The 20,000-nt window shown below is 42.9% G+C and overlaps 2 protein-coding genes across 6 annotated transcripts in view; one reads left to right on the top strand and one right to left on the bottom strand.

The window, feature by feature from the left end:
- The window catches only part of cept1a (choline/ethanolamine phosphotransferase 1a), a 14,047-nt gene extending 8,529 nt beyond the window's left edge, over nucleotides 1-5,518 (top strand). The window contains exons 7-10 of one of the 2 annotated variants that reach the window (XR_003441834.2): nucleotides 448-606; nucleotides 1,960-2,085; nucleotides 2,203-2,393; nucleotides 3,497-5,518. Coding sequence is in view for 1 of the 2 variants with exons in the window: in XM_027155216.2 (XP_027011017.1) it covers nucleotides 448-606; nucleotides 1,960-2,085; nucleotides 2,203-2,325 (408 nt within the window). In the remaining variant the exon portion in view is untranslated. Of the gene's footprint in view, nucleotides 1-447; nucleotides 607-1,959; nucleotides 2,086-2,202 lie in introns of both variants that reach the window. The other variant, XM_027155216.2, reaches the window with a different exon arrangement.
- Nucleotides 5,519-6,010: 492 nt separating this feature from the next.
- itgb4 (integrin, beta 4) overlaps nucleotides 6,011-20,000 on the bottom strand; it is a 31,784-nt gene continuing 17,794 nt past the window's right edge. For 3 of the 4 annotated variants that reach the window (XM_047800214.1, XM_047800213.1, XM_047800212.1), the window contains exons 21-42: nucleotides 19,790-19,893; nucleotides 19,591-19,649; nucleotides 19,421-19,444; nucleotides 18,666-18,814; nucleotides 16,111-16,290; nucleotides 14,845-14,993; nucleotides 14,554-14,758; nucleotides 13,705-14,019; nucleotides 13,395-13,546; nucleotides 13,078-13,258; nucleotides 12,745-12,882; nucleotides 12,465-12,647; nucleotides 12,182-12,316; nucleotides 10,761-10,922; nucleotides 10,478-10,624; nucleotides 10,101-10,214; nucleotides 9,600-9,749; nucleotides 8,731-8,919; nucleotides 8,495-8,650; nucleotides 8,173-8,331; nucleotides 7,952-8,068; nucleotides 6,011-7,713 (exon numbers count right to left, since the gene is read on the bottom strand). In XM_047800214.1, the coding sequence (XP_047656170.1) occupies nucleotides 7,583-7,713; nucleotides 7,952-8,068; nucleotides 8,173-8,331; nucleotides 8,495-8,650; nucleotides 8,731-8,919; nucleotides 9,600-9,749; nucleotides 10,101-10,214; nucleotides 10,478-10,624; nucleotides 10,761-10,922; nucleotides 12,182-12,316; nucleotides 12,465-12,647; nucleotides 12,745-12,882; nucleotides 13,078-13,258; nucleotides 13,395-13,546; nucleotides 13,705-14,019; nucleotides 14,554-14,758; nucleotides 14,845-14,993; nucleotides 16,111-16,290; nucleotides 18,666-18,814; nucleotides 19,421-19,444; nucleotides 19,591-19,649; nucleotides 19,790-19,893 (3,299 nt within the window). In that variant the 3' untranslated portion in view covers nucleotides 6,011-7,582. The remainder of the gene's footprint in view (nucleotides 7,714-7,951; nucleotides 8,069-8,172; nucleotides 8,332-8,494; nucleotides 8,651-8,730; nucleotides 8,920-9,599; nucleotides 9,750-10,100; nucleotides 10,215-10,477; nucleotides 10,625-10,760; nucleotides 10,923-12,181; nucleotides 12,317-12,464; nucleotides 12,648-12,744; nucleotides 12,883-13,077; nucleotides 13,259-13,394; nucleotides 13,547-13,704; nucleotides 14,020-14,553; nucleotides 14,759-14,844; nucleotides 14,994-16,110; nucleotides 16,291-18,665; nucleotides 18,815-19,420; nucleotides 19,445-19,590; nucleotides 19,650-19,789; nucleotides 19,894-20,000) is intronic. The other variant, XM_047800215.1, reaches the window with a different exon arrangement.

Consider the following 20,000-nt stretch of genomic DNA (forward strand, 5'->3'; position numbering starts at 1 on the left):
GTGTGTTTAGTCAAACCACTGTGTGGGGGGGGATGGGGGGACTCAACTGTTTCTAGGTGCATTTTTTTGCAGGTTTTTTATACTTACACAATTATTTAGGTATACATACATATATTTTTCAGAATAGAGAGTGCGATATTTTTAAAGAATTTGGGGGGGGGGTCCTCAGGGGGTTAAAGCAGAAGTTTTTATTGTTTATAATAAACACAATGTGCTGTTTTTGTCTGGTGTTAAAATCAGTACACAATAAAACATTAATGTTATAGTGCTGCTGTGTAGTGACTTACTTTTGTGTATCTCTGTTTGTCTCTCTCTCTCTCTTCTCCCTGTTCTGTCTCTCTCTCTCTCTCTTCTCCCTGTTCTGTCTCTCTCTCTCTCTCTTCTCCCTGTTCTGTCTCTCTCTCTCTCTCTTCTCCCTGTTCTGTCTCTCTCTCTCTCTCTCTATAGGGGACGAGTGTGCTCTCTCCAGCGTTCCACATCACCCTGGTGTTGGTGTTGGCCGTGTTGGTGTATAAGACGTCAGCAGAGCAGCTGTTTGAGAAAAACCCGTGTCTCTTTGTGTTAGTGTTCGGCTTCGGCTCTGCGAAACTCACCAACCGCCTGGTGGTAAAGACACGACTCACTCTGTACACTGTGTTATACCCATCATGTCATGTGTATTTAGGGCCCGAGCACCGAATGGTGCAAAGCCCTATTGTTTTTGCTCAGGTTTATTTTATTTTATTTATCTATCTATCTATCTATCTATTTATTTATTTATTTATTTATTTATTTATTTATTTAAGCACACATTGGCCATTTGTGATCCCTTAACATGCTCGAACTCGTGATTTGACACACACGTCAGAGTCGGGCGACACTAGGCTCGGGCAAAGGCTGGAATACGGGCGTGGCAGGGGGGCTCTGTAGCGCCCCCTGTAATGCAAAAAAAACATTTGTGCACAGAGCGGGCAATTATGTACACACATGTACGAGAGTCGGGACGCATATAGATCTCATCGACCCCAACAACTTTCGCGCTCTAAACTATTTGCTCCACCCAACAGGAAGTCGGCCATTTTGGATTGTTTTATAAGTGCATGTGGTGAACTTTTAAATACTCCTCCTAGGGAATTCATGCGATTGACAACAAACGTGGGGAACACGATGCCGAGACGTCGCACTTGCTAAATTCCGAAGGGATTATTGATATCTCGAACGGTGCTGCCATGGCGAGGGGACGAATTTATGGCGAATTCAGAGAATGCTTAATCTCGCTGTGCTTATTGTGAGTCCCGGGTATAGCGCCACCAACAGGCCCCAGGAAGTGTGTCAGTCACAAAGGTGGATTTTTTCACAGTTGCATGCAATGAACTTTTAAATACTCCTCCTAGAGGATTCATGCGATTGAATCAAATGTGAAATTGCGAAGGGATTTTTGATCTCAAACCCCGTTGCCATGGCATCGTGTCAAAGTTTACTTTTATTTCAGGCATATTTAAGGCTTTTGGCGTGTTTAGATTAACTTCAAATTTGACACATACATCACATTTGTCGGCTGTTATGTGTGGACAAAAAAGGTCAGACAGGGGTGTGTCTCTTAAGTGGCTCACTAGCGCCCCCCCTTGTGTAAAATGTGGGGTTTCATTAACCTACAGTCCCCAAATGGGTCAGTAACAACATAAAATAGTCCACTGATATTTACCCACTTGCCCACCGTGCATTGTGTTCTGGGAGGCACCGTATAGCGATAAAAAAACAGTCGAGGGCCGCCATCACTGCTTGTAGCTATATTGGTTATTTATTATCATTTAAACTTTATTATTATTATTATTATTATTATTATGAGACAAATTAATACTGGTTATTATTAATTATTATTAATAATGCTTTATTTTCTCATACTTAAAGATTTTACAATTTAAAGGTTTTTCTCATTGTGTGTGTGTGCGTGTGTGTGTGTGTGTGCGTGTGTGTTAGGTAGCCCACATGACGAAGTGTGAGATGCAGCGCAGTGATTCTGCGTTCATTGCTCCTCTTCTGCTGGTTATTAATCAGTACTTCAACAGTTTCATCAGTGAACACTTCCTCCTCTGGGGGGCGCTGGTGAGTTCACACATACATTAAAAGAATTAATATACAGATACTGATATCATGTTCTCTTTGAAGTGTACAATAAGTGTTCTGTGTGTGTGTGTGTGTGTGTGTGTGTGTGGTGTACAGGTGTTCTCTGCATGTGATCTGGTGTGTTACTGCACAGGTGTGTGTGAGCAGATCGCCACTCACCTCAACATCAGTGTGTTCAGTCTTCAGAAACCCAAAAACTGCCGCAACAACCACCACTAACACACACACACACACACACACACACACACACATACATTCTCCGTCCTCCTGTTATACTCCTAAAGCAGGTCAGTCACTTCGGTGAACAAACGCACACACACACGTGCGCACACACACACACACACACACACAGAATCATGTGACTTTTCTCCAGAATGGAGATTTTATAGATGAGAAATTACAGAATTATTTTCATTACATTAACATTATTATTTTTCTGCTCTAACTTCATGTTAAAGCTGAACATTAGTGTTGTTTTTAATTCTAACAGAAGTGGATTCTCTGCTGGTCCTCAACATGAACATTTATACTTTACATGTATAGTCCAGTTTATATGTGGAGTCAGGAGGCGTGTCATTTATTTTCAGTGTTCAGTATTAACTCCTAACACACTGGTCTCTGTGCTAATACAAGGTAGTTAGCATGAACAGGTGAGTTCTAGTGTGTGCTGATAACAGGCAGGGACACACACAGGGACACACACAGAGAGAGACACACACACACAGAGAGACACACACACACAGGGGGACACACACACAGGGGGAGACAGACACACACACAGGGACACACACAGGGACACACACACACACAGGGATACACAGACACACACACACAGAGACACATACACACACACACATGGGGGACACACACACACAGGGACACACACAGGGACACACACGGAGACCCGAACACACACACAGGGACACACACACAGGGACACACACACAGGGACACACACGGAGACCCACACACACACAGTGACACACAGACACACACACACAGAGAGAGAGAGACACAGAGACACACAGACTCGCACACACACAGACTCACACACACACAGGAGAGCAGTGTGTAGATGTTGATAGAGGATCAGATTAATACTCACTGCTTCTTGTTGTGTGTGTTGTGGTGTGAGGGACGTGTGGTCAGTGTTGTGTGTTCTTATAAAAAGGTCTGTGTGTTTAGTTTATTAGTTCTGTTACAGTCCTCAAGGCCTGAAGTCTTCCAACATGTAAAGATCTGAACAATAAAGCAGCAGGAGAAGAAGCTGTAAAGTCATTGCACTGTGTATGACACACTCTGGTTGACTTCCTCACACACTAGCATGCTAACTAGCTAGCACCAATCAAATGTATTAAAAGTAAAAATATTTGTACTTTAAACTGTGCAGTGCATTCTGGGTAACTGAGTCCTCCAAGCTGGAGAGAACATGTAACCTGGTCACCGAGGGGAAGCGGACGAGGGCGCGCACGGAAACGCGGTAGCGGGCGGTGATGTCACAAAGTTAAGCTCCGCCCCTGAACACTGGGAGAGTGTTGAGTGGTTTACACTCCTGAGTTAATGTGATGACCTGATGATCACGTGCCTTTCTCTGTTCAACTGAACTCTATGCACATGACGTTTTACACGTGAACCACGTCACAGCTTTCATTCTTCATTTAAACGCGTGTGAAAGCTTTAAAGGTGCAGAAAGTTACACTGAGTCTCATGAGGTGTTTTATTCTCATCAGGTTTTAGTGTGTTGTTGTTTTACGCTGCAGCACAGGTCACGTCTCAGATTAAACCTGTGCTCTGGACTCACATCCTGACTTCCTGCTTCTTCATTTAATCCTCTGCTGTGCTTCATGTTTACATTCAACATCCTTCTGGGTAACCTTTCACCGTGTGGGCGGAGCTATAAACACCGCTGCTCACTGATCGTCTCAGTGGTGATGGTGATGATGATAAATAAATAAATAAATAGCAATTTCTTCTCCAGCTCCAAATTATGAACCGATCACAAATTCTTTCCTCATTCACTCTTTCAAAGTTAATTTATTTGCTTAGCGTTTTTAACAAATTCCCTTTTGTCTCAAAGCAGCTTTACAGAAGCATAGAAACAGAAGAGAGAGAAATAAATATATTTATTAATAATAATAAGAAAAAATAAATAAATGAATATATACAATTAGTTTAAGATGAATTTAATTACTGTAAATAAAGTGTAATTAATACTGTAATTAGTGCTCACTAGTGTTCGTGTACCCTACATAGTGCAGCTACAGATAACCTGAAGGGTTTATTGGGTTTTTCCCCCTGATGTGAACATGGAGCTCTTTCTGTGCTCTCGCTCACTCGCACTAACACACTACCTCACTTCTGTAACGATGATCTGATTCTCTCTGTCTTTATTTTTGTTCTACTTCAGTTAATGTAGTAAAGCAGCATCTAGTGCTGTCACCTGCACACACACTCCACTGTAACTCTGGGGTTCGGCTCCGTTCCCTTTACACTTCGGAAGCTGTGGTCAGGGTTTCCTGTTGACGTTGTGAGCATTTTATTCTTAATGTGATCTTAATGTGATGGGTCATGTTCTATTGTTCACCTGCTGCATATGCAAATGAGGTGGGAGGAGCCTACAGCCTGTTGCACCTTTAATTCCTCTGTTCATGACATTACAACACATTAAACATGAAGTATTTGTGTGTGTGCGTGTGTGTGTGTGTGTGTGTGTGTGTGTGTGTGTGTGTGTGCGCGCGCGCGCTGTCCTGTTTACCTCTTTAACACATTGTGTGTTTGTGGATATTCATTTCCTCACATTCCTTAAATAAATCATTGTGTTTTCATTTGGATTATTATTTATTATTATGATTATGATTATTATTACTTTATTAATATTTTATTATTATTACTATTTTTATTAATTATTCCTACAGATTTTGTAGAGACTCCTGTTTTGATCTGATTTTATTGCATTCCTTTTTATAACATATTTGTCCCCGTAGTGCACAGTGTAGTGAGCAGGATGTGATACAGGGGCATTACTGAGTGAACCCAAAGCAGGTGTGTGTTCACTGCATCACTGCATCACTTTAGCAAATGTGTTAATGGTTTTGTGTTAATGTGCAATTCCACGATGCAGTGTAAGAGATCGACACCGTAGGGTTCAGTGGCGTTCGTCAGTGTCCAGACTATTTAAATACAGATTACCCACAATGCACTGTGGTCAGTATAACTGATTAGGGGGTGTGGTTTGGGACACAGTGGGAGTGACATCAACACAACGAGGAGTTTAATTAATTTATTTATTTTTTGTTCATTTTGAACCCACTGAGTTTCATCTGGTCTGTATTTTAACTGTACACTGAATGTAATCATGTTGATTTGTAACCTTGTCCAGTGTAAAAAATAAAGACTGTTATATTAACATCAAGCCAAACGTCCAGTCTCAGCTCCGCGTCACAGTCTGGACTTAAAACGATTACACGTTTCATATGAGAGTCACATTTAGGACACATTTGTTAGCTTGTCAACAAAAAAACTCACTTTATTCTTTTCACCTGAAATACAACAACGTCATGAATGGTTTATATGGTGGTAATAAAGAGACCGACACTTTATTAATCAGCTTTAGTGTTTATTAAATGTGACGTGTCGTGTTTAAGAAACGAATGTGAACAAAGCAGCAGTGTTAGCTGACTGTGGGCCCCTGAGCGCGGCCCTTAACACTCAAAACCTCACAAATGTAAATAAAATATATATATATACTGTATATTTCAATAAAAAAGCAGGAAACTTAAAACAGGAAAAAGAGTTTGTTCAAAAATCTCCGAAGTGTTTTAAATTGTTTAGAATAAAAATATAGAAAACTTTTTTTTATCGTTTTTAATCCAAATTCAGTAAAATATTTACAAGAAGTAAAAAGTGAAGTTTAATGAATATTTTGTTGTTTTATTGTAAGCGAGATTCCAGCTGTTGGTTATACAATAAAAATAAAATAACATGCAACAGTAAAACGATCTAAAGTTAAAACATTTTTATAAATTTTGTAGAAAAAGACTTTTATCTGAGAGAAACTTCTCACACGACTCCGTTACACTCACAACTGTGTCACCAACAACTCGTTAAGCTTATAAAAGAACGTTAAGGATAAAAAGAACCGAATTCATGAGGATCGTACGTTTCTGACAGAGTTATGAGAATAAAGAGATTAATAATGGCGTCGTGTGTCACTGGGTTTATTATGAACATTTTGATTTTAATTCAATGAGATGTTTAATTAATCAATTAGTGACTCAATTACTCTGCTAGCAAGCCAACGTTAACTAGCCAGAGCATTTCAATTAGCTAAGTAACAAGTCATGTAAAAAATTGTTCCAGTTTGATCATTTATGATGTTTGTATAAAAACCTTTTGGCTGATATATAAATAATGTTTATATTAAAAGTGCTTTTTAATTAATTATCTGTTGAACAGAACCTACACCTCACGCACACCAATAGTCACATGATTAAATTCTGCTCAGTGATTGGGCCTTACAGTAACTGGCCCAGTAGATGGCGCTGCAGATATTATTATTATTATTATTATTATTGTTGTTGTTGTTGTTGTTGTTGTTGTTGTACTCTTCAGAGTCATTCACTGTGGAAATGTTTTTGTTTGCAGAATGACATTCAAAATGCATCATATTTAGCATCATAACATAAAATAATGAGATATAAAAATAAAGAAACAAAAAAACCTTAAACTATCTAAAGTCTGCTAGGATGCGAGATGGATGTAGTGCAAAGAGACTAAAGTACAGAACAGTTTACATTCAATAAGACTGAAAAATCATCATCATATTATTAGTATTGTTGTTGTTGTTGTTGTTGTTGTTGTTGTTGTTGTTCAGATCATATCAGTGTATTTTAAATCAGCAGTTTTGAGAAGAACTCTGAAGAGACTTTAATGTTTACACAAACAGCTTCAGACTAATGATGATTTTATATTTAACACTTGACAGTCTATCAGTAAGACGAATGTGTTGATGACCTTTTGTTGTGTTTGTCAGAATAACGACGCTTAACTTCAGCATGTTTTTGTGCAGCTTGTGGTTCAGAGCTTCAGTTACACATCAGTACTAAAGCGAAAATATCACTTTTACCTGAACACAAGTGGGAAAATGTCTCAGGTTCCTCATTCTTATACATGTTCAGGCTAGTACACAGTGTGTGTGTGTGTGTGTGTGTGTGTGTGTGTGTGTGTGTGTGTGTGTGTGTGTGTGTGTGTGTGTGTGTGTGTGTGTGTGTGTGTGTGTCTGTGTCTGTGTCTGTGTGTGTGTGTGTCAGTGTGTGTGTGTGTGTGTCAGTGAGTGTGTGTGTGTGTGTGTGTGTGTGTGTGTGTGTGTGTGTGTGTGTGTGTGTGTGTGTGTGTGTGTGAGTGAGTGTGTGTCAGTGGAACAGGACAGTGCATGAGGTGTAACATAACTGAACACAGCAGGTCTGCATCGTCTCCATCAGGCTTCATAATATTGTTTCTTGGTGACGGTGGACTTCACTCCCCTCTGCACCATCTCCACCTGCCTCGTGATGCTGCCACTTATCTCTGAGTGTTGTGTGACTTGTCTGCCTGACATCATAATACCCTCTGAAGTGACACAAACACACACACACACACACACACACACTGATTAGCCACAATCAAATGATAAAATGCTGAATTCTTTGCTTTTGTTTAAAGTGTTGATGTTTTCTCAGAGATGTGTGAAACTGATATGATGTTAAACACGTCTCCAGTCACAGATAATAAATATAAAGTTACTGTCTGGAGAATTACATAACAGTATACATGAACAGACAGACAGACAGACAGACAGACAAGATACCTGGTGTGATGAATGGATCAGTGAACATAGTGTGTGTTGTCTGTGTTGTGCTCTGTGATGGCATATTAAACACTTCTCTCCTCATTACAGACTGACTGCCGTACTGACCCACAGAACCTACAGACACACAATTAGAAAGAGAGATATATCATATTGTACATTGTACATATGTGTGTGTATATGTGTGTATGTGTGTGAGAGTGTGTGTGTACGTGTCATACCATCCTGAGACTCGATGGTGATGATCCCCTCTCTCTCAGGCCCGAAGCCTTGTGTGGTCTGAGCCTGAACTTTAAATTTATACGGCACGTTTTCACTCAGATCAGAAACAGTCAGCGTCGTGGCCGAGTTTCCGCTGAGCTGGAAGGAGCGCTGATCTCCTGCAGGAATAACACAATTCTTATAAAGGTCATATATAAGTGCACTGGAGATTGTAGTCCATCGTTTCCCTACAATACATTTCCACTCTCACTTTCAGATTTAACTACTGAAGTATAATAATGATCTGATCTGGAGATCAGTATAGAGAAGATAAACCCTGACCTCCACCATGCAGCTGTTCACAGGTGACCACGTAGCCCACGATCTCTCCGTTGGGTTTTCGTGGTTTGTCCCAGCTGAGCTGGAGAGTTTCTGGACTTAATGCAGTGAAGACCAGTGGACCTGGAGCACTGGGAGTGCTGAGAGTAAATGAAGACCCTGAAAATATCATTATGGAGTCAGACCTTCTGCAATATGGATTTTAAACAACAACAACAGTGAGACGTTTTATCATTTACCTGGAACAGGGCTGAGGGGACTCTTGGGGTCGACAGCAGACTCGATGGTGATCACTCCTTCTCTCTCAGGACCCCAACCCTCATGACTCTCAGCTTTGACCTTGAACAGGTATGACTGGTTTGGCAGTAAGTCCTGAACCATCACAGAATTCTGTGTAGGGTTATTGATGTCTATGGACTTTATTTCACCTACAGGGATCATTATGAACAAAATTACACACAGAGCATTAAACTGAAAATCTTGTCGAATCTCACATTTGTACTTAGGACTAGACGTCTTCACCGGTCCACTTAGACCCGAAAACCCGAGGTCCGACCCGATACCCGAGCGGGTTCGGGTCTAATGGTTTCACGTGTACCTCGGACAGGGGTCGGGTCTAATAATAGCAGCATCGGGTCTCGGGTGATTTAAAATGAATGTGTTTCATGTTTGTGCCTCGACTCGAGTCCTTTTCCAACCTCTCCTCTGTTTGCCAAGACCGCTTGCGACATGTGGCTGGTGACGTGTGGCTGGTGACGTGTGGCTGGTGACGTGTGGCTGGCGACGTGTGACTGGTGACGTGTGGCTGGCGGTAAGCTAATTTTCGTTGAAACAGACCTGTCAATCAATTTTGAATCCACTCTGTAGCGGTTACTTTAGTGTAGAGTTACGCAACATTCGGGTCCAGTCGGGTTTAAAAAAATTGCCGTCGGGTCTGACTCGGGTCTAATTTTTTCGGGTTTGTCTCGGGTTCGGGTCTGTATTAAAAAAAAATAAAATTATGCATGTCGGGTTCGGGTAAAAAGTGATTCGGGTCACTTCGGGTCGGGTACGTTTCTTTAGACCAGAGAAGACCTCTACTTAGGAGCTACTGAGCAGAGTTACTGACCTCCACTGAGGAGCTGATAGAGGACACAGTATCTTCTTATTGGCGTTTCGCAGTGAGGCTCCTGCCAGCTGACCTTCAGTGCCGTTGGGCCCAGAGCTGAAAACACCAGCCTGCTTGGGGTTTCTGGCACTCCGCGTTGCAGCCGAGTTTCTAGGATAAACATCCAATCCTTCCTAAATGTTTTATTTCTGTGCTCATCTTAACAACAGCATGACTGAAGCTTGAAGTGAAGCAAGCCTACGTAACTAACCACATACTAGTAAAGACATTAAACATTATCCATGTTACCTTAACATTTGTTTTACCTCATGAAAGTTTTGATAATTAGCTCTGGCAAAGAATTACAAGAACTTCAGGGTTAATTCAGCCATTCCAGGTTACAAACATTAAATAACAGTGAGTTCTTATGGCTCCTGGGACTGCAATTATCAACCAATCCAAAGCAGAGTTTTCTACTTTTGGCCTCCACTGTTTGGATTGCTTGCTTCCTTATCCACTCACCCTGGAGAACCCTGTCCAGGTTCTGCAGAGCTTCATTGACGTCATCTGAGTGATTGTGTACACGGGAGTTCATGCTGTAGCTGGTAGTTGTACTCTGGCTGAAGCTAGAACCGCCTGAAAGTGCGCCACCACAGGCCATGGAAGGGAAGTGCACGGCAGCATGGGGTAGGACAGTGACAGACAGACATGGCAATGCATGGAGGAGAGACATGGCAGAGCAGAGCAAATGTTACAGAAGGAGTCAGTGGGAGTTTGAGCGACAGGCAACCAAAGGTTCCTACCAAAAGCTGTAATACTTAGCGGCCATTACTTTAAACATGGGAAAATGTCTTTGAGCTGAAGCATGGAAACATACACACCTGAAGATAATGACTTACTTAGAACTTCAGAGAATCCTCCAGTCAGTTCACTCATCACGATGGAGTCTCTTATACCATCATTATCATAATAATTCCTGTTTTCCGACCGTTTTCTCAATGTCACATCCTCCGTGTGGATGTCGTGTTTACGAGGCATTGATCCTCCTGAAAGCAGTTAGTGGCTGTTCAGTTTCAACTCAGACTCTATAACCCTTCTTGTGGAATATGACCCCCCCCCAGTACCCTTAATTTTATAATCGTTAGTCTTTCAAACTTTACATATTAAATATTCTATCCAAACCTTTGTTGGTTATGTAAGTCATCGTGGTCTCCACTGTCTGGTTGGCACCACCAGGGCGGGGTGAGAGGTTGTAGCTAGAAGATGTACTGATGTTACGAGACATGGAACCACTTCCCCCTGGGAACAAGAACCCTTGATCCCACTTTCCATTTATGATCTGCTCTGTGGATACAAAGAGGGGAAAACACTAGCATTACCATCAAGTAAGTATAACAAATATCCAACTATCCCTGGGTAGGGATTGGACTTCAAAACTGTTGCACAGAAGCTTTGGCTTTTCTCTCTGTCATGTGGAACAGACAGATTCCATATTGCTGTAGACTAGAAGAACCTCCTTTTTCCAACAGCAGCGGTAATTTCTGCAGGGTTTGTACAACTATTCACAGTATTATCAGATTTTCTCAGGTGTAAGCCATTACAGTCATCGTCTGCATTCTCACCAGCTTTGGATCCCAGAAGGTAGTTCAAACAGTATTCCACCTGACACCAACCCGAAGCATGGCAGCAGCATTTTGAGAAAAGCTAGCAGTCCAGAACAGATTTCACATAGATTGTATAGCATGGCGGCAGAGTGGCGGAAGGGGTAGGGGTATGCTGGCATGCGGTCTAGCAGGGGACATGTTGAGATCTTCACCTTGTGGAAGGTTCTGGAAATGGCCACCTTGCACAGGGTTCTCAAAACTGCCACCATGTAGAGGGTTTTGGAAAGAGCCACTTGGATGAGGGGTCTGAGTCTGAGCAGAGGCCAGCAGATCATCACTTTCCAAAGTGCTTGTGCTTGTGCTTCGGATGGAGATGACATCAGCAGGCAGTTTCCAGGACACCGTACGGAGATCCAGGTCTGATCCCACTAGTTTAACGTGCTTCCACCGCTTGCCTTCAGTGATCATGTGGGGGAAGCAAGCAGAGCATGGAGGACAGGTAGGTAGGCAAGCTATAGTCAGTAAATACATTCAAGCGATAGAATGAGGAGGAGAGGAAGATCTTGACGCAAACGGTAAGTGATATAGCCCCAACATACATGGGCTAAAATCAACTCCAGATACTCTTCCAGTAGAACTTAATATAATAAGGAACAAGCCATAAAATGTCAACCCAAGACATTTATTTTTTCTAAGATGACATAAGGCAATTTCTGAATCCTAGATCTTTCAAGTACATTCAAGTCATGATGATGCTAGCACTTCATCCTGCATGGAGAGTACGCGTGGTGTAGGTGAAGGCAATCCGAAGGCAAGGAAAAGAGACCATTTTAAATGATTCAGAGTGCAGCCTTTACGCAGGGGATCCATATTCATTCACCGCCACCCTCAATATTTTATGGGCACAATAACCAAAGTTGGTGACAGCTAAAGGGGTGCTAACAATTACTAACAACCAGCAGGAGTATGAAAGCATGCAATCTATAGGTGTTTGCTCACCTTCTGAGAACTCAGACACACTGGGTCTGGTGCTGGACGTAGGCGAACGAAGAACTTCATTACTGTACATGAGAAAGCTGTCGTAGTCATCACCTGCCTCTGCATCCACGATAGGAATATCAGGAATAATGGGAACTGATGGAGAAATTAAATGTAGAGACAATCAGAGACTTAGCCAGAATATCTGCTGTGTATGAAACCCCAAGAACAGCATAAATGTCCAGATTATACCCATGTACTCATGGAGAACAGACAAATGACAGATTTCTCCAAACAGACTTACTGGACATGGGTCTGAGAGGCTGGGTGGCCAGATTGATGGTGGCATCTCTGTAGGGTCCCCATCCTACCTTGTTGCTTGCACGCACTTTGTAGCGGTACGTCTGTGATTTCTGCAGGTTCTCGATAAGCAGCATGCGCTTCTTGGGGTTGTCGATCTTCACCTTCTTATCAGGTCCAATGGGTTCTAGATGAAATAACATCAGCATCTGATACACAGACATATCCAGGAGCAAACTACTCAAACAGATGAAGTTTTTCACTGTAGTAATATTGCCACTTACTGCTGTCCTCATTAATGGGTGTGTAGACAACCTCGTACTCTGTGATCACGCCGTTGGGCTCTGCTGGTTCTGCCCAGCTCAGCTGAGTGACAGTTTGGCCAATGACATTGAAGGCCAGGCGACCCGGTTCACTCGGGACTGCACAGAACAGGAATTGAAATTTAGAGCCAAGATTTCTTGTCAGGACCCTAAAATTTGACCTTTTTAATTCCGTTTTAATTCCAGACACTTGAACCAAGTTGTGCATCTTATTGCTCCCAGACTCAAAGCTAGCAGTGATGAGAAATACTAGATAAATATAACATAACTATTGTTATCAGAGAATTTACACACCATCCTCAAGAGTCTGGCACTGTGTGATGTCGCTGTAGTCCCCATCTCCCTGAGCATTGTATGAACACACACGCATCTCATAATCGCAGTACGGGTAGAGATTCGTCAATTCGGCGTGAGTGTTTTTAACATCCACCACCTGGGCTTCAGCCTCTGGGTCTCCATAGATCCAGTACTTCACCTAAAAGTGAACAGGATCACAAACACACAGGTGGAGGTCATTTACATATTACAATACAGTCGCTACTTTATCACCTGTCACTGTTACTGAGAGTAAACGGTAATACACACCCTTACAAATACATATGTGTGTGTACCTTATATCCTTTGGCTCCAGGCTGAGGGTTCCAGTTAAGGTGGATTTTTTTGGGGCCTGTAGGTGTAGCTTCAATGTTAGTTGGAGCAAAAATTCGTCCAGTAGGAGACGAGGCTTTAACTGGAACAGATCCTGTCTTAGATACAAAATCTCCTGTAACAAAGAACAGAAACAAGGATAAATGATTAGATGCAGTCAGTTTTACTACACAGTCATGAGCACCACCTCATACCGTCTTCAGCTCATCCATCAATGAAAAAATGTAAATGAAAATCCTGAAGTTTCAGATTTATCCAGAGAAAACGTCTCACCTCTGGAATCAGTGATGTTGACCAGTGTGGTCTTCCTGTCTCGGATGAGGCTGTTGGCGCTCGGATCGAACAGCTCCAGCTGGAAGCTTTCTTTGGGGACCATCTGCTGTGTACGAGTGTCAATCACAATGTTCTTCTCCATCTCTCCAGGAGCAAACTTGACCGGACCGGAAAGATTGAAGCGGGAGGAGATTGTTCTCCAGTTAACGGTGGAAGGGTTTTCCAGACCCTGAGTGCGTATCACAGGGACGGTGTAGAGCGCATCCGATATGTTGAAGTTCTGCGTGCTGTTCTTAAACATGATCACGCTCGACTCTGATACACAGGGAGAGTAGAATAATATTCAGTTTAACACACAGGGAGGATGAAGTGAGGGACACAGGACATCCAGATGATGTTTAGGAGCTAACCTTGTGTCTTTGTTGGACGAATTAAACTTTCATATATAAATTTGTTCCTTGTTTTTAAATCATTTTATATATGTATGAAACATTTCTCTAACAGAATGCTTTAGTGCACAAATGCTTTATGGTTTCAGAGCAATTTACTTACAATTTGTAAATAATATGTCATTACTTATTAATAAAAAACATATTACTTTTATCCACTTTTAGTTATATTTAATGCGGAATAATTGTGAAACATTTCCTCTTCAGCTCAAAGCCTCTCTCTTTTCTCCCTTTAAGTTAATAAGTGCTGAAACAGGAGGCTTATAAACACTACATTAACACGGTTCTCCTTGCACACATCATAACCATCGCACTGAACGTTTTTGTTTCAGATACGATTTTAGCTAGCTAATAATTAACCTAATGTCCTTGCTAGCTTGGGAGATGAACTCATCTTCACCTGGCTTGTCAGCTATGTTGATGGTGGTTCGGGGGTATTTGCCGAGTTTAGCGCCCTGGAGAGGGTTGCTCAGATCCATCACAAACTGTTTAGGTTGTTTATCCAACAGGGCGTCTCCTTCACTGAGCTCCAGCAGCTTCACAGGAACCATCTTCTGAGTTTCTCCAGGCTGGAACATCAGGTCTCCGTCTACTGAGATGTAGTCCTGAGGGGTACAAACAAGTTCACACAACAGTCATGCTACACATCGGGGTAATGTGCTCTGATATGAGCCTTGACCTTAGACCTGACCTTCTTGTCCTTCGCAGTTAGGTCGCGGGTGCAGTAGGTGAACTGAGTGCGACCGTCCTCGATGATGTCGCGGCTAATCGGGATGTTAGCGACACCGTCTTGGCGAGAGAATGTATACGAGGGCTGAAGGAAGGTCAGTATGCTCTTAGCTGCAATCACACACACACACACACACACACACACACACAAACACACACACACACACACAAACACACACACAAACACATACAAACACACACACACACAAACACATACAAACACACACACACAAACACACACACATACACACACACACAAACACATACACACATACACACACACACAAACACACACACACAAACACACACACACAAACACACACACACAAACACACACACACACACAAACACAACACACACCCCAAACACACACACAGCACACAAACAAACAACAAACACATACAACACACACACACACGCAAAACATATACAAACACACACACACAAACACACACAAACACATACACACAAACACACACACACAAACACACAAACAAACACACACACAAACACAAACAAACACACACACACACAAACACATACAAACACAGCACGACACCAAAGCCCATACAACACACACACACAATCAAACACACACAACACATACACACACACACCAACACAATACAACACATACACACACACACCAGAGACCAACACACACAACACCACCCCACAACACACACACACAAACACATACACACATACACACACACACAAACACACACACACAAACACACACACACAAACACACACACAAACACTTAATCAGTCCACAAAACATCTAACAAAAACATTCTCAAAACCAAATCAACAATAAACATTTATACACAATTCTGTTATAATGTTGTAATATAAATATTCTATATGACGTTGTTGTTGTTTACACTTGTATACATTTACACTACACACACAAACACACACACACACACACACACACACACACACACACACACACACACACACACACACACACACACACACTTTAATCAGTGCCTAGCACCTGTTAGCTCTCTCATTGGCTGTGTTCAGTTTGTTTGTTCATTATATAGTTTATTAAAGAAAAGAAGTCTGTAGAGATGCTGACTGAACTCCTGTGAAATCTACAAAACCTGAAAAACCCCTCAGAAGTGTGTGTGTGTGTGTGTGTGTGTGTGTGTGTGTGTGTGTGTGTGTGTGTGTGTGTGTGTGTGTGTGTGAACGGGGGCGAATGACAAGTGAGTCTCACCGTGTTCTTTAATCACAGTGATATTGACGTAGCGTTTTCCGATGTTGGCGATTCCCATCGGAACGTCAATGGCCTCCACCAGCAACTGTTTCTTATCATCATCCTCATCTTTGATGAAGAGTGGGACCCGAACATCAACAGACTCCACGTCCTCCTGCAGCTCCACCACTCCCATCGCCTCTGAAACACAAACATCCAACACATTTGATTTTCACTCCTTTGATTTCCTTGCTCTAACAGAGACCTGGACGTCCCCACAGAACACTGCTACACCAGCTGCTCCATCCTCTGCCTATGCTTTCTCTCACTCACTACGAGAAACAGACAGGGGTGGTGGTACAGGTTTATTGTTGTCATGGAGATGGTGCTTTACACCTCTTCTCTTGTCTCATTTAACCATCTCTTCTTTTGAATTTCATGCCATTTCAGTTCCCTCTCCTATCAACCTTGTTATCATTGTTGTCTACCGCCCTCCTGGTCCCCTAGGAGACTTCCTGGAAGAAATGGACTCACTGCTTAGTGCTTTCCCTTCCGATAGCTCCCCCCTGACAGTGCTTGGTGACTTCAACCTCCCCTCTGACAAGCTACATTCTTCTTCCCTCCTGTCTCTTCTCGACTCTTTCTCCCTCACACTCAACAGCTACATCCCCACACACAAAGGAGGCAATGTCCTGGACCTGGTTTTCACCCGTCCTTCTCCAGCTACAGATGTGACTGCTACCCCACTCCACGTCTCTGATCATCACCTGGTATCCTTCACCATCACTCTACCTATCCTACCTAAAACTACCTCTCACCCCCTCGCTCTTACTCGCCGCAACCTTCACTCTGTCTCCCCTTCATCTGTAGCTTCTGGCACTCTTTCCCTTCCTGATACTGAGTCTTTTTCCTCACTACCCTTGGACTCAGCCACAGATACTTTCCTCTCATCTCTTTCCTCAACTATGGACTTCCTCTGCCCTATGTTTACTAAACCCAAGAAAACTTCTTGTTCTGCTCCTTGGCTTTCAGATGTGCTGCGCAACAATTGAAGAGAGCTAAGATCATCAGAGAGAAAGTGGAAGAAATCACAACTTGATGCAGATCTTGATTTTTACAGAACACTTCTTGTCAAGTTCTCCTCAGATGTGACTTCTGCCAAGACTTCCTTCTACAAGCGTTTGATACGGTCAACCACAAGACTCTCTTATCCACCCTCAGGAGTCTTGGGATTTGCGGATCAGCTTGGGAATGGTTTGCTTCCTACCTGGAAGGACGCTCATATCAGGTAACATGGAGGGGAGTGACATCTGCTCCACGCAGACTCTCCACTGGTGTCCCACAGGGCTCAGTACTCGGTCCTCTTCTTTTCTCCCTGTATACTCACTCTCTTGGTGAAGTTATTTCATCACATGGGTTCTCTTACCACTGCTATGCTGATGATACACAACTTATCTTCTCTTTCCCACCCTCAGATGCCACAGCTTCTGACCGGATCTCAGCATGTCTGGTAGAAATTTCATCATGGATGACTGCTCATCAGTTAAAGCTCAATCCTAGCAAAACTGAACTGCTGTTCATCCCAGGTGATTCATCCCCAGGTCATGACCTTACTATATCCTTGCACAACGATCTGATCTCCCCTTCAGCCACAGCTCGCAACCTTGGGGTAACCATGGACAATCAACTGTCCTTTTCCTCTCATGTCCCTAATGTGACTCGCTCATGTCGGTTTCTTCTCTACAACATTAGAAGGATTCGGCCATTTTTCCCCACACAGACTGCTCAGGTACTTGTTCAGTCTCTTGTCATTTCTAGACTGGATTACTGTAACACACTGCTGGCAGGTCTACATATGAACGCAATCCGTCCTCTGTAAATGATCCAAAATGCAGCTGCACGGCTTGTTTTCAACCTGCCAAAGTTCTCCATACACCCCCCCCCCCCTCCCCTGCTGCTGCGATCCCTCCACTGGCTTCCGGTAGCTGCAGCATCCGATTCAAAACACTGATCCTGGCCTACAAAGCCAAAAATGGACCAGCTCCCTCTTACCTCAAAGCCCTCATCATTCCTCGCACTGCACCCCGCAACCTCCGATCTACCAGCACTGCTCGACTGGTTCCACCATCTCTCAGGGTAAGAGGCAAGTTTACTACAAGACTCTTCTCTGTTCTGGCACCAAGGTGGTGGGATGAACTTCCTCTAGAGGTCCGGAAAGCTGAGTCACTGGCTATTTTCAAGCGGCGGTTGAAGACCTACTTATTCAGGAAACACTTCAACTAGCACTTCTTTCCTTATCTTTTGCATTTAAAAAAAACAAACAAAAAAAAAAACTTTGACACTTTTTCATTGTAACTTTGAACAAAAGTTTTAAACTCATGGTATCTTAAGTATGTAACCTAGTGAGCAGCATTAATGTATTCAGTGTTAGAGATTTAAGCTCTTATGTACGTCGCTCTGGATAAGGGGTCTGTCACATGCTGTACATGTAAATGTAATGTAAACACGTCCATATTTATATAAACATGAGGACTCGCACCTTCACCAACCCGACACGGTTCCCTCTGTAACCTCACCTCTGTCTGTGGCCACAGTGTAGTATCCCGGCACCACCTTCAAATCGCTGAAGTTTCCAGACTGCACCTGTTTATGAACCAGGTTCGTGATGTTGTGGTAGCTGGAGCGAGGAGCCGAGAGAACCGTGTCCACAATGGTGTTGTTCTGCCTGAGGATGAAGAGGAAAAGGATGAAAAGCTTTGTGTATAACTCAGGATAAGTCTGATACATCACTGTATAATATCTGTTTTATATAATACACATGGGGGGGGGGGGCACAGTGGCTTAGTGGTTAGCACGTTCGCCTCACACCACCAGGGTTGGGGTTCGATTCCCGCCTCCGCGGTGTGTGTGTGCCCTGTGATGGGTTGGCACTCCGTCCAGGGTGTATCCTGCCTCGATGCCCGATGACGCCTGAGATAGGCACAGGCTCCCCGTGACCCGAGACGTTCGGATAAGCGGTAGGAAATGAGTGAGTGAGTGAGTGAGTGAGTGAGTGAGTGAGTGAGTGTGTGTGTGTGTGAGTGAGTGTGTGTGTGAGTGAGTGAGTGAGTGAGTGAGTGAGTGAGTGAGTGAGTGAGTGTGTGTGTGTGTGTGTGAGTGAGTGAGTGAGTGAGTGAGTGAGTGAGAGAGTGAGTGAGTGAGTGAGAGAGTGAGTGAGTGAGTGAGTGAGTGAGTGAGTGAGTGAGTGAGTGAGTGAGTGAGTGAGTGAGTGAGTGAGAGAGTGAGTGAGTTATAATACTGTACACATTTATAACTGTATTTATAACTCTACCTCTTCCCTGCATTCCTCTGGGTCCTGAAAACAGAATTTTATACCAAGTGTCAGTAAAAGCACAAAATAAATCGAGCAGAACAGAAATAAATAAATAACCATAAAGATAAATGTTTCATGATAAATGCAGATTTTTAACACATTAAACTCTCTGTGCTTCGTCATCTCACCTGAATCTGGTCTTCTGCACTCGGTGAGCACCAGGAATTTGTCTGAAAACATTATTCAGCTGAAAGAAACACAGAGAGGTCTTTACTGTTAGGTCTTTACTGTTAGGTCTTTACTGTTAGGTCTTACGGTGTGGTGTTGAGCTCCACTGAGATGTTACTGAGAGGAGCGAATCACAGCGTTAATGCATTTGGGACTAACATTTTCCTCCACTTCCTGTTTGAGCATCTCAGTGTTACGAGCTTCCGGGCGTGAAAGTTCATCGGAGAACGCTCTGTGGAGCCGAAGAGAGAGAGGGACGTCGACTGGAGAGAAGGAAATAAATGAGAAGTCATGATTTTATTTTCTTTGATAAAACTCTAAACTTTACATTTTATATACGACCCAATTTCCTCCTTTAATTCTCACTACA

The sequence above is a fragment of the Tachysurus fulvidraco genome, chromosome 14 (assembly GCF_022655615.1).
Source record: "Tachysurus fulvidraco isolate hzauxx_2018 chromosome 14, HZAU_PFXX_2.0, whole genome shotgun sequence".
Classification (NCBI taxonomy): domain Eukaryota; kingdom Metazoa; phylum Chordata; class Actinopteri; order Siluriformes; family Bagridae; genus Tachysurus; species Tachysurus fulvidraco.